The sequence below is a fragment of the Dermacentor silvarum genome, chromosome 10 (assembly GCF_013339745.2).
Source record: "Dermacentor silvarum isolate Dsil-2018 chromosome 10, BIME_Dsil_1.4, whole genome shotgun sequence".
Lineage (NCBI taxonomy): Eukaryota > Metazoa > Arthropoda > Arachnida > Ixodida > Ixodidae > Dermacentor > Dermacentor silvarum.
Window position 1 is genome coordinate 63,161,141 of NC_051163.1, and position 14,361 is coordinate 63,175,501.

Below are 14,361 nucleotides of genomic sequence, written 5' to 3' on the forward strand. Positions count from 1 at the left end.
GCTGATGGGATTTCACAACTTATCGGTATTTAGCGAAGGGTGGCCCTGTGGCACACGTTTCTGGAAGGTGTGCCAGCATGGCTGAAAACAGTTGCAGGACGAATTCGTCGCCGAATCCAGCTGGACAGCTCTTATCACAATGTGCTGTTTCACCTTGCCGGCTCACCAAAGATTCACTTACCCTAGTACTCGCAGTATATAGAATCTACAAGCTTTTTTTTTTTTTAACTAGCTTTAAGAAATGGATAAAGTGGTATGGTTAGTGCAGCCTTGTAGTTCTTAGTAGTACCTATGGTCTCGTGGTTTACAAGTTGAACCCATACATTCGCTTCGATCAAAATCATTTTTCGTTCCTGTTACGTTTGAGTTAGTACTCATTAGTGATCGGGTCTAAGAAATGAAACTTGCCCAAGAATTTTTTCATCTCTATCAGTGCTTCACAATTGTTATGAGCGTTGCAGACGCATTTATAGATAACTAAAGATTGCTTGATTACAAGTTGCTGACTGTTTGTGAAAGGGTCGCAGGCTTTGTTCTGTAGAGACACGAGACAGGCACTCTACCTCATAGTTACAGCCAGATTGACCTGCGCCACAGACGAGCGGAAATATTCATCCAGTTTATAAAAGAGTTGCTTAATGGCGACAGAAATTTCGGTGGCCATAATCTATAGATGTATCTCTGTACAGCCACAACTGGTGCTGCACAAACATGCTAATCACTCAATGTGAAAGCACTCGTGCTCACAGACCTGCATCTACGAGATGGAAATGCTCTCCTGATCGAAACTAAACAGAGTGTAAATAAACTTACTCTCACAAGTCGGCTCATCGCCAGACCACGTGACATTGTTCTGGCATCGGCGTGTAGCGTCCCCCACCAGCGTGTAGGGCTGATTGCAGGTGTACTGGACAACGTCGTTTTCTCGGAAGATTGGCTGCTGCGGGCTGACCTGGCCATTGCCAATGGGAGGGGGCTGTGGGCACCTCACCTCTGAAACAACAGAAACAGGCAAGCCTTACTGCAGACATACAGAAAAAAGAAATTCGGGCAGAACTCGTCTGCGACGACTATCCAAGTATGCGAATAGCCAAAACGCATCATGTATGAGCCGTGTGCAGCAGCTGGCCTCTTTTCGCACGCTTCCCTCTGGCCGCTCTGCGTCTTCTAGAGCAGCAGCGTGAAGTCTGCAGCGAATGCCCAGTGGCAGATACGCAGTGACCCTAGTTGGCATCCTAAGAGGTTCATTGAACAGCAGCACATTTCCAGTGGCACGTAACTTGGTGGCACATATACATGCGAATGACTTGCATTTTTAGACTGCACTAACTGGGATACGGGGATAGCTAGATAGCTGGAGAGAGAACTGGTCTGACAAGGCCAAGAATGCTATTTGCATAAAAAAAAAGGAAAGAAAAAAAATGGAGAAGGAAGAAGTCTGATGCTTTATGAGGAAAATAAGGTGAGGAGAGGCGCATGGCAGTGAAGTACAGCACATACCTCAAAATACATTTAATGAGCACCTAACCAATTCACATCAGACGTTTTGGTTAAACACCGGAAGTTTAAAATACCGTCATGGGATTGTTTTACCGAAATAATTTTTCATATTGGTTAATTATATAGAGGAGATAGGAGGAATTGAAACGTTGACACACCGTGCTGCCAGGAAACGAGCTTCCCTGCCAACGCTGAGACTCCCTCTCTCTGCCTCGACTAGCATCCGCAAGCGACAGTCCCTTCCCTGCCTTCTCTCATACCAGAGCCGTGGGACCGTATAACGTTCACATCACGAGCCCGACCTCCATTTTTCTTTTTCTCCCTCTCCTCTTCGTTTGCCACACTTAAAGTGTGGTTTTGCACATCTTGCATTGGTTGATATACCGAAGACATGTGTCATAATCGGTCACGTTGCAGGCACTGTGTCTTCTTATGCAGAGTCATTTGTACGTGTGACCTTGGCTTTCCTGCAGGAAAGCCTCCCTCGAGAGGAAGAGTATGCAGGTGGCTTGATCATATGCAGACACAATCATCAATGCACGATTTACGCAGCGCCCAAGACTAAGGAGAGGCCCCCCTTTAATGCAGCTTTCAGGACATTTTATGTCAGGGCAACTTGAATGTGTGCCTGGATGCCACGAGAAAAAATCATGCATACTGTCCACAGGCAACTTCAATCACGTGCTGCACGCCAGTCATGAATTGTAGTGAACTGTCACCTTCTAGCTCTAGCATACTGCTCACTCAAAACACTTCACAATAGTGCAGTCTGTACTTAAGGAACAATTTTTTTTTTTTAGCTATTACATTTCCTCCCCGTATTTCTTTTTTCAAAAGTCTCACTAAAAGGGAAAAAAATATATTTCGCATTCAATTCAAAATTTGAAGCCAATATTTCTTTTTTTTTTTTACATTCGTATTACATTAGAAGATTTTACTACTACCACACACAGCCATTTTCATCATGTGGTTGCAGACTATGCACCACTGCTATAACAACCATGTTTTAATGATTGATTGATAGCGATGGCACAGGGCCCCGGACTAACTCTTAAATCTGAATTTATTATTTCTGGGGTTTTAGGCACCAAAACCACAATCAGATTGTGAGGCATGCCGTAGTGGGAGACTCCGGATTAATTTTGACCACATGGAGTTCTTGAGGGACAAGAGAGAAAAATGACATTAGCTGTGTTATTCATTCTGCCATAAAGTTACCCTTCCACAATACCAAAAAAGGCACTCTTACCATGAGAAGACGCTTGGTAAGCCGGAAAAAACGGAAAAAAAAAAAAAAAACAAGCGGCGATGTCGCCTTGAAATTCTCATAACCTATTACTGCGAAATCAATGAACACAGGGTTCTTCAATACTTCATCAATCAAAGCTGATTAAGTTTTTTCTCTTCGACGTCCCTTTAAGTACACCCAATGCACGGTAGCACGCGAACATTTTTACCTTCCACCCCTGTTGGAATGCAGCTGGGACCGAACCTGCAACACTGCGCTCACAAAGAGATTCGTTGATGTACATTCAAAGCTTGGCACACAAGTGCTTTTTTGCATTCCGTAGCAATCGAAATGCCACAGCAGCAGCTGGGAGTCGCATACCCCTGTCCCACTGGCACAACAAAGCTCCTTCGAAGTAAAGGAGCACATGGCTTTCAAGGAAGCATTAGTTCAAGGGAGTTGTATCAGTGTTACACAGTCTCTGTAGAAGCTTTTAATTAACTGAAACCGCGCATCGGTCGTGTCGAAACGGAATAAAAAAACTTGTGTACAAATACGCATTAAAGTGCATTTAAACAAATTCTATGTTCTGAACTTCACTATGATACCACTTTGAAGTTGAAAAACACATTGTGCACGTAATAAAGTTGTTACAGTCTCATTAATCTTGTTAATTCGAACACGCTTAATTCGAACTGCCGGTTTATTCGAACTGACGCTGTGATCTCGTCAAAGTTAAGTGTATTTCAATAAGCGAAAACGCTCGGTAATTCGAACGCAAAAGCATTTGCGACGGTTAATTCGAACATACCGCGGACCGACAATGCTCTCAGCAGCACGCCAAATAATGCGGCGGCGCCTCCGACCAGCATTGCTCCGACACCACCATAGAGCAAAAGCTTAAGCCCAGACCACACATACGCTTGCAGACGTGCGCAAGCTCACGTCTACACGCCTTGCGGTCACCGCGCCTTGCGGTCAGCGCGCCTTGCGGTCGCCGCGCTTAGCGGTCGCCGCGCCTAGCGAGGAATGGCGGTTTGCATGCACAAATACACGCGGCGGCGCGCGCTCACTGGCCTCACTCGTTGATGCCTTGGCAGACGCCACCTCGTACTTCGTTGACAGTGTTGTTGACAGTGACAGCTGCGTAGTTAGGTGCGCCAGCGCGAGGTAGCCCAAGCGCGCAATATCAGAGAGGAGCTGATCACCAAGATCGCGCCGCGTTTCGAACGGGTACAAGCCGTGCCGCACCATCTACGCATGCGTGGACGTGCAGACGCAAGCTTGCGCGCGTCCGCAAGCGTACGTGAGGTCCGGGCTTTAGGAGAGACCCCTTAATGCAGCAGCGGAGGTCCAGTCCGGCCAACGAAACTGCCCACGCCGGCAAAAGCTCGCTTCCCGATAACGACAGACAACGAAACTTCAGGGAGCAGGTTAAGCTGGCGCCGGGCCGGCTGGACGGGCGGTGCGCCGGCACCCACGCTGGCTAACGCTCGCTTCCTGATAACGGCAGAAAACGAAACTTCAGGGAGCGGGCTAATCTGCGCCGGCCAGCTGTACCGGTGGCGGGCGCGCACGGAGACAGTCGAGGGGGAGGGAGCTGGGAGGGAGCTGAGAGAGAGGGCGAGGGGAGCCACCGAAGCAGCGGAGTTGAGTTGCCGAGGGCAAATCCGCTTCCTTGCCGTCCTCCTCCCTCACCTTCGACGGTCTCCGCGCGCGCGCACGCCCGCCCGTCGCCATCCGACGCTGTCTGCTCCCTGAAGTTTCGTTTGCTGCTGGGAACCGAGCATTGGCCGGCATGGGCCGCGATATTTCACGACTCGCACTGTTCTCGCACCGTTCGTGCATCCGTGCAATGGTGCTCGAATACTTCAAAAATACGCCCTTTCTTTATTTCGAACTTCTTTTAATTCGAACAAATTTTCGGGCCCCTTCGAGTTCGAATTATCGGGATTCGACTGTACATGGCTTAAATACAGATGCCTAAGTTATTGCTGGCCACACTGTGAGCCATCGTGTAGTTAGCTCACATAAAGTACGTGGTGAAGTGCAGCACAAGGAATCGATTCTGAATGTTCATAGTGTGTTCATAGCTACAAGTTGACGTTTTAGGCTGTCTTTGAAGCGAAGTTATAGGTTGTCAAGCTTTGTCATTAAAAAATGCCCCCCTTGATACTTTTCCAGCATCACGGACAGGTGCTCAGCCTTGCGGGCAAGCCAAGGCTACAAGATACGAAGTGCACTCTTTTACTAACCTACACACTTGGGTGCCGGACGGCTCCATTTGCCATCAGACTTGCAGTAGACAGTGTTTTTTGGATCCCAGTATTGGTCGTCGTGTGTCACCAAGTGGTAGCCCTGCTTGCAGGTGAACTTCACCACACCGGGGAAGTTAAACACGGGTGGGGAGACATCGCCATTTCGACAGGAACCACCCGGGCAGGGGTGACCGCAACTTATGGCTGCAGACGGAAGGAAGACACACAGGCAAAAGGCGTCAAGAAGGGGCCCTAACACAACCCTTTAAATAAATCTGCACACACACGAGTTCGCTTGTTTGTTTGTAGACAATGCTTTCATGCACACCTGATCTAAGTGTTGTTTCTATACGATACGCGTTCCAAATAATGTTCCTGCAGCCTGCAATAGAAATGACTGCTTGCCTTTTCCTTCAACATTTCAAGACCGCCGCCACTTTAACTGTGGGAGCAGTTATAAGCTCAGAACAGGGTTTGCCATGCCTGTCCACCGTCCTTTATGTTACGCCGCTAATGACGACCACCGTCGTCATGAGGCCACTTCCCTTCACCCCCAGCTTTGCCCTGGCCAAAGGGAGAAGAAAAAAACCTTTGCAGGTGCGGGCCAATCCGGGCAACTCGTACATCAAGGACAGTAAAGTGACGTAAGAGAGTGTTTACATCCGGCAGGGCCAGCGATGATAGGGCTGAGGCCCCCTAAATTAGCAGCAGGTGGGATCCCGTTTGATATTCAATATTTCTGGATATTCGTTTGAATATTGTGCTAAATGATATTTGCTTCAACTCGAATTTCAGTATTCATAGTACAGTCAAATCTCGTAATAAAGAAGTCGCATCCGACACAACAATAGCTTCGTTATATCCAATATTTGTTATAAACATATTTGCACATTGACATCAAAGATATTCTTACAAGGCATTTGTGTATGAGCGCGCCAACATTGCAGCAGCACCTGGCAGCGTGAAGAAGACCCCGGGCAAACTGATGGTCAGCTATACTGTTTCGACCGCCTTGTAGTATACTGTAAATATTTCCTCTTATCCTTTCCACCTCCGTGCGATCCCCGTAACAATATTTTAGATTTACTTCGTTATAATTGATAATTCGTAATATCCGTATTCGTTGCATTGAGGTTACACTGTATTCAAATCAAATGAATATACACATTTTTCCGTGCACAAGTCGCACCCCAAATTACAACCACCTGGAAAGGAAAGAAATCTGCACATATAACTCCCTGAAATAACTGCATACAACACCTGAATCTTTGTAAAAACAGTCTCCATTCGCGGATACACAAATTGCCCACATCATATCTTCGGCCAGCTGCTCTGTTTCCAACATCCTCAGCAGCATTTATTTTTTTAAAGCCTGCCCTGGGAACACACCTTTTGTGCGATACATGCACATTTTATTAACGATCATTGACGCTTAGACGCAATACATAATCTGCAGCAAACTTGGAATAATGGAGACCTGATGAGCAATACAGCTTCAGATTAAAGTAACTTTTGCGGCAATCTTGTTACTAAATTCACCTGCTTCAGGGACTTGTCTGAACAAACTTACTTGAAACAAGTACACCCATGGCATATGGTGTCTTGCAGTGTCATAAGAGGACAGCGCAGGTGCCAAACCAATCTTTCTTTATGCCTGCATTTTTTGCAATCTTGTGCCACGCCTGGCGCTTGCGCCACAAAACACCAAGTTCATAATTCATCATCAGAGCCACCGCATCTTTAGAATGATTTAAAACATTCTCTCGAACATTTGTCCTAAAAGTTGATGCTACGTTAATCAAATCACAAGACAGACACCAAATCTGCAAACGACACAAAACTCAGGAGAGGTGGAGTGCTTTCCGTACTCCCACTCACCCTTGCACACCAGATTCCTTGGATCATACACCCATTTATCGCCGCGGCAGGTGGCGTTGAGTACGTGGGGCCCTGAATAAAGGCCGGAGACGGCATAGCCATCTTGACACTTGTAAGGAGCGGTGTCCCCATCCTTGAATGTGTCCTTGTAGGCCCTCGAAGTGTAGTTGCCTTCATAGTGATGCGTGTCTTCCCTTAGGCCAGACCAGTCGCAATCGGCCACTGCAAGAGAAAAGGCAGAGGGCATCTCAATACACAGCTGAGTCATTGTGCTGCAAAACAGCGCAGAAATCATCGACAACACCCAGTTTATGCGAATAACCTAATGCTCTTAGAAAGCAATGACTTTATTGTGGATCCGTCCATCAGTGGAAGCCAGCAGAGCACTTTACAACTTCGCAGTGGAGTCAGGCATCCTTCGCATGGTGAGAGTGGAGCACCTCTTGATGGCTAGCCCACTACATTTAGCAACCCCCCTATCCCTCTACCCTTTAGGCTAGAGAGCCATCCCTAGTAAATGAAGCCTGATCATCATTACAAAAGAACTAATATGTTTGAAGGTGTGTATTTGTTGCAGTGAGGATATTTAGGTAGGGAGTGGTATGGTAGAGTGGTTAGGTAGAGAGTGGAATGGTTTCATTACATAATTCCATAGAGAACAGAGCCGTTAACCAGCACATCTGTAGCGGTAGTATAGGTAGCGATGCATAAAAGCCGATCTGTCATACGTGTGTTGTCTCCGACGCAAGTGTCGGCGCGGAATGCGACTGCCATCCTCTCCCCTCACAAACGCCACAGATGGACAGGGTGACAGGAGAAAAGGGGCGGTGTTCTTCCCAAGCATACCACCCCCAGCACCTAAACCGACATCCCAAACCTCTCAGGCAACAAAATGTGCATCTTGAAGAGCTATAAAAGCTGGCGCTTGGCGACAAATCCGCCCTGCCACCCAGTTGCACAAGAGCAGGTGCCTTTTGCATCAGCATCTTTGTATTGGCAGTCCAACCACCGCCAAGCACCAACCACAATGAAAGCAGGCGAAAGAGCTAAAGAAAGCCATTTGCTATTGAAGAATTATAAGCCATAGAATCGGGCTCCTGGTGCCATTGCTAACGAAGGTAGCCGCTTCCTAAATCGAAAAGGGTGTTTGGATCAGTGCGCTTCTTCCTGCTGCTACAGTGTGTATTTACTGATGCAATTTACTAAACAGACTGAAGTAACGAAAAATCTGCGTTTCGAATTTCGACAAAAATTACATACTCCTGGATGAAGCTGACTATTATCTGCTTGCGCTCAGCAGCGCCCGCGCGCGCCGGAATTAAACTTTGCCCACACTGCTTATCGGCGTTGTAGCAGTTGGGTCTCGTTCATTTCGATTAGTTTTGAACACTAAGCTAGCCTCGAACCATGCAAGTTCAGACCACACGTATGCTTGCCAGCGCTTCTAAATGCACAATTTGGATGTGGCAACTAACTATCCTGACGGTCAAGGTGGTGCAGGACCAAGGCATTCGCACAACGTAGCGTGGCCAGAGGGAGCCACATGAGCGCACCCCAGCCCCGTCGTGCACATAGCAAATGCACTACGGTTGCTGCGTCTGCAACGTAACAGATTTCGCGCATACCGCGGGGTGCCGCGACGAGCCCGTTCGCTGCTGAGAGAGCTGTGGCTCACCGAGGACAACTGCGTGCTCTAGGTGGTCTCAGTAGGCAACGTGGCTACAGGCACGTGGCGAGCCTACCCTAGCGCTAACATCCGACTGGTACAGATTGTCTGCTTCCCGAGTTGCACATCTTCCAGATGTGTCGCCATCATGGTCGAAGCTCATTACGAGCGAACATAAAGACGACGTTTTGTTCGACCCTCGGAAACTGTGCGATTGCCATAGAGATAAGTGCGAAAGGAAATCTGCTACTTGCCACTCGGTGCGAGAAAACACAGCCGCGCATAGCTATCTAGTACACTGTAGCACAGCAAAGGGATGAGAGACTGTGAACTCAACCGTAAGATGAGGGATAGCCTTCGAGTTTGGCGTGTCGTAGACGCTAAAATCCGAAGTAGTGGCGTCTACGTGAACATCCAAAATCAAATTCGAACTGCGCACCACAATGACGTTCCGTAGGCGGAGCATTGTGTGTACTTCGCCATAGCCTTCGCAGTGTAAGGCATTGAAGAAGGAGTGGGAGCTATGCGAAGGGCGTTCTCTGATAGTCAATAACTCCACTTCTGCTAAATGCATTGAAGTACTTTTTGCTGCAAAGTGTTTCTGAAATAGCCTATTTTAACTTCAAATGCCTTTCTCAACTTCGATAAAAAGTGATTTAGGCCCCCTTTAAGGAAGGAGTTGGTTCTCAGACCAAAAAATTTTTTTTAATCTTTATTCAACTTTTGGTGCTGAAAACTTTTAGGTATACGTAGCTTTATGTGCCTGTTTAGAAGATTAGGTTCCTTTCTGTTTATACTGGAGGCTTCCTTAGAAGGTCGCCAACAACATACAGTTGGCATTATCTACCCAGAAGGCTTTGCTTTTATTAAAAAAAAAAAGAAAGAAAGAAAGAAGAAACTTCCTGCATGTCAGATAGGACACCCTGTATATTTCACCCTATATTCCAATAAACTTTCGGTTGTCAGACACTGCTTGCCTTGTCTTCCTTCTTTATGAAGACAATGTCTTCCCTAGTGCCCCACTTTTCTGTATTGCTGGGTTTCTAAGCCTTTGTACTTTATTGCAGAGCAGGCTAAATATGTGGGCCGATCGTGGAAAATAGTGCAGTAAAATATTTTAAGCAGACTAAAACTCCTCCTACTCCCCTCACGCAAGAAGTGACACAACAGTTAACACGCAATCACTCTGCCCCTTCTCACCCCTAACTCACTCAAGAAGGCAGGGTCTTTCATCGACTTCAACCAGAAGTTGAATCGCCTCCCAAATTTTTTTTTTTTTGTGCCCTGTTCCTTGTTCACAGCTTTAATGAATACAATGCAGCTCTGCCAGGTTTTCCACTCTTCTACCATCGACAGCCCCCAGCAGTAGTACGGCTTTTTCATATCCGCAGTCGGATGTAAGAGACCAACTCTCAGCTGTAGGCATGAACCCTACCACATGAAAGCACTTGCCAGCGCACTGTGACAACTGCTCACGTGGACCGCAGTTTCAAGAGATTGAAAGAGTGCCTATTGACATAACATTTTCAACATTATATTTTTGTTTTCAGATTCTTCGCTTTTAAACCCTAGAAAATATACTGACAAGCCTCAGAACACCCTGAATTATTTGCTAAAATAGCTCTCCTATGAACCAGTTTAGGTTCCATTTCCCAGGAGGTGTATGTTAAAAAAATTAGATCCTGGGGTTTTACGTTCCAAAACCATGTTCTGATTGTGAGGCACGCTATGGTAGGGGACTTCCAGATTAATTTAAATCACCTGGGCTTCTTTAATGTGCACACAATGCATGATACATGGGTATTTCTGCAGTTCGCCCCCATCGATATGCGGCCACAGCGGTTGGGATATGATCTCGCGACCTCGTGCTTAGCAGCACAACGCCCTAGACACTAGGCCACCACAGTGGATGGAGGTGTACGCGTCGTGACGTCATGCCACAGAGGGTAATCAGGGCCAGTATAACGTAAAACTATTCCAATCTGTTTTTTATTCCAAATTGGCCGTGATAGGTCAAAAACGGCTCCAGCTCTCCCCATATGGGCATGACGGCCGCCCATATGGGCAGACCTGGAGTCGTTTTGCCCTGTCACGGAGGGCTAATACCCTTGTAGCGCGGCCCAATGTAGGAGCATAGCAGATCAATGAGCAAGCACCATAACCTCACAATGTTCTGCTCCTACGAGATCACCTTCTGTGTCACAATGTTCAAGACACCTAAATATTCTGGGAAACAAAATTTAATCTGATTCGTAGAAAACCTTTTAAAGAAAGTTATTTAAGGTACTTTGAGGCTTGGCAGTATTTTTTTTTTTTTTTTCAAGGGTTCCAAGTCCAGGGCATTCATGTCATGCAGGAAAAAAAAATTATACGAAAAGTTGAAAATTTAATGTCAGTGCTCCTTCAATCAGGTTTTCTGTGAAGTACTCCATGTTAGTCTGTTCATCGTGGTGGAAGTTCAGTATTATTAGGATTCCAGTCTAACAACAGTTTGCATATTTCATTCTGACACCTATTACAACTACCTGAACATCGTAGCAAACAATGCTCAGAGGTACCTGACATCTGTGCAGACTCGGGGAGCTGCGCTGAAGATTGCACTGGCAAAAGAGATTGTGTGATGAAACCTGTGCTCAGGGCTTTAACACAACTGACAACAGTGGCTTCAATTACGGTTTTCAGCAAAATCAGCCTACTATAGATAGGTACATGAAGTATGCGGAAACGTTAAAGCTTTCCTACGTTTTGTAAGTCGCTCTAAATTATAATTACCTATGTTTTCTAGCACATTAGAAATGGACAACAGAATAAACACACACAACACTGATTCTTTTTACATATACAATGGCCCGACTTGAATCAAAAAGCCCCTTGTTGCCTCGCGGAGAATGAGACCAACATACATGTGACTCAGGACAAACTGTAACTTAAAATCCAAATGTCTTATGCGGTCATCCAGCAGTGTTTTTGTGTCTTCTATGTCTAATGCACTAGGAAACTTTCATAATGTAGCACCAACTACCGCAACGGTAAACCTTAATGCTCTGAATTCCTTTTTCAGTGATGAACAGGTTCAATGAACATGACAGAGAAGCATTAAAGCAGTTAGCTCTTTCAGGCACCAAATAAACTTGTCTACCGAAAATTTGAACTTCACCACATTTATTGCATCTTCAGAATTGCGAAAGCGCACAGCTTCAGAACCGATTAGGAATTTTTAGTTATTCAGTAAGATTTGTCTAATTTGCAAAATGTGGGCCTCCCATGTGAGAGTTCTCTATAGGAACATCAGACACAAAAGCATGAAGTATTTCGCGTTTAGTGCATCTGTAAAGCATCTGTCCAACCACTTGAAAAAAGATGCTACATGACGGCATACTGATGCCAAGAGCAAACATCCAGCCTTGTACCTTTCAACTCGCTTTACTACAACCCTTGACACATACTATTGAAATTTGCAGCACAGGTCCAATCAGAAGTGGATCAAGACATACGAGACACACTTCAAGTGTCAGTATTGTCATCAGTGATTTTGCTTTTAATGCAGTATCTTGTCGTGCACAACTGTGCATACAACGCCTGAAGGGTTAGACTGATAAATTAATAATCTTTCAAAAACTATTTCGGTTATGTTGTGATTACAGGCAGATTACAAGAGAAAATGAAGGCCATACTTCCATTTTTTTAATTTCACGCCTAGAGCCCATCGCCTGCACATCAGTGTGATGTCCTGGATTGCGAAGCACATATTTTGTCATGTCTGTGCCATTGTGGCACAAAGTGTTTCAATCTTGCCAAATTCAGCTTTTGGCTCTTTTAGGATGCAATGCAGTCCACCAACAAAAGTTAAACTAGGCCCGAGCAGATGCCGTCAAAACTCACGACATCACAGCAAGCTGGTGCGGAAGCTTAAGGTCAGCATTGCCACCGACCTTATGTTATTGCGCCTTTTCTGACTTGGTGAGCATCCTCTCATGTTAAGAGTGGCCTTCTTGGCATTCTGGAAATGTAATTTACTAATGTAGCTCAACTTAATTTTTCTCTTTAAGACAGCGTCCTTTTAAGAGAACCACACGAAGCCGGGACTTACAATGTGTCGTGTCTGTGGATTTCTGCAAGCAAAGAGGCAGACAATACTGACCCATGGTGACCGGGCTGCTTCAAAACAACATGACGAGAGACGGAAGGTTACAGGAAGGAGACGCCTGCACCAGCATCACAGCAGGCACTCATAAACACGTACAGTGGGCGAGAGTGGGTGGTTATATGAACCGAGTGACCAAGCAGAATGATAGGTAGCATCATCACGAGAAGACGTGTACAGATATGCCACACAATGCGGGACGAATATATCCCTAATTTATTTTTACAGCTATACAATGGTCGCTATGCACTCTTTAGGAGAAAGGGCAGGCGTTATATTTTTGGCTAACTCACTTTCATAAATTATAGCCCACCTTATGAAGGCCTTAGCAACTAATTGTGACATGTTGATAAAGGCATTACTGCACATCGTTATTTGTGAAAATGTGTCGCTTTTTTTGCTTGCCCTCATACCGCTAAAGTCCGCCGTGCAAGGGGAGCACTCGAGAGTTCATCAAGCACAACCCTTTTACATGGGAAGGCGGCCGAGTGAGAACCTCATCTGTAGCGTGTACATGACATCAACGACGGTGTGCTTCAATGCACATGATGCGCGCCATTACGTGTGCCATAAACTGTGACCAACTACTGGGAAGGTGGTGCCCTCTGAGTGACCCACAGCTTTTGGCGTTACCAGGCAGGCACTGAAAAAATACAGGAAGCTCAGGGACGGCACTAGGGTTGCAGACAAGGGTAACGCACATACCTGCAGGCAACGCCAGCAGGACGAGGAGAAGCATGATCTGCAGGAGGATGACATGCAACCTCCACGACTCCATACTGCCGCCGTCGCTGCCGCCGTTGCAGCCGCCAACCTGTGTGTTGCGGAAGGCACAAGACACCGATATAAAACGTGTCAAGTGTGGGGTCATGAGATGCAGACAGATGTACACACCCAGACTAGCCCCACAGCAAATATCACATCAACACAGTCCCACTTAGCAGGAATCCCAAGAGTACAACCAGTTTCGAAATGTTTATCTCCAAGACCTGCCATGGAATACACTGGTAGCTGCGGGCTCTTGTCAAGCTGCCTCTACAAAGAGCAGCTTTTACCCGCAGCTTTCCTGTCAGTGAACTGATGAAAACAAAGATTATTAATATTATTATTATTATACAGTTTTGTTTCACAGAGCGGGCTGAAGACGTGCTTTAATAAATGGAATGCCAATGTATATTGCCACACATGTGCACAGAAATACAATCAAGCTCCATGGTAACGAAGCTGCATGCGACACTAAAATACCTCCATCATATCTAAAATTCATTATTGACATGTATTAATTACACGGTATTGGTGAGATACATTTCATAATTGCTTCGTTATATCCAAAATTTCTTAAATCTGTGTTTCTTATATAAAGATTCAACTATCTCAAAACTCCTGCATCTGCTTCGACTTCTGGTATGCAAGGTATCAGCTGCTATGACAAACAAGCAGAGCAACAGTCTATGAAGGCTAATCATGAAACATTTAGCAAGAATATCATACTATCTCAAAAACATTGGCAAACGCGCTGCACCATACTTTCTGCACCATGCTAGACAATTGGTCCCGTGTGCAAAGGCCAACTACGGCATTGCAAACAGAGCAAAGGCATACTATTCAGGCATAGAAACCAATTCATTGCATGTGCACCGCAGGTAGTACATTCATTACCCCCTGTGATCTGTTGTAAATGATACAT

The 14,361-nt window shown here is 45.8% G+C and overlaps 1 protein-coding gene across 2 annotated transcripts in view; it reads right to left on the reverse strand.

Annotated features, from left to right (window-relative positions):
* Positions 1 to 14,361, reverse strand: part of LOC119465847 (sushi, von Willebrand factor type A, EGF and pentraxin domain-containing protein 1) — a 35,345-nt gene that overhangs the window by 16,973 nt on the left and 4,011 nt on the right. For both annotated transcript variants that reach the window (XM_037726322.2, XM_037726323.2), the window contains exons 2-5: positions 13,380 to 13,488; positions 6,865 to 7,086; positions 4,984 to 5,190; positions 814 to 993 (exon numbers count right to left, since the gene is read on the reverse strand). In XM_037726322.2, coding sequence (XP_037582250.1) covers positions 814 to 993; positions 4,984 to 5,190; positions 6,865 to 7,086; positions 13,380 to 13,452 — 682 coding nt within the window. In that variant the 5' untranslated portion in view covers positions 13,453 to 13,488. The remainder of the gene's footprint in view (positions 1 to 813; positions 994 to 4,983; positions 5,191 to 6,864; positions 7,087 to 13,379; positions 13,489 to 14,361) is intronic.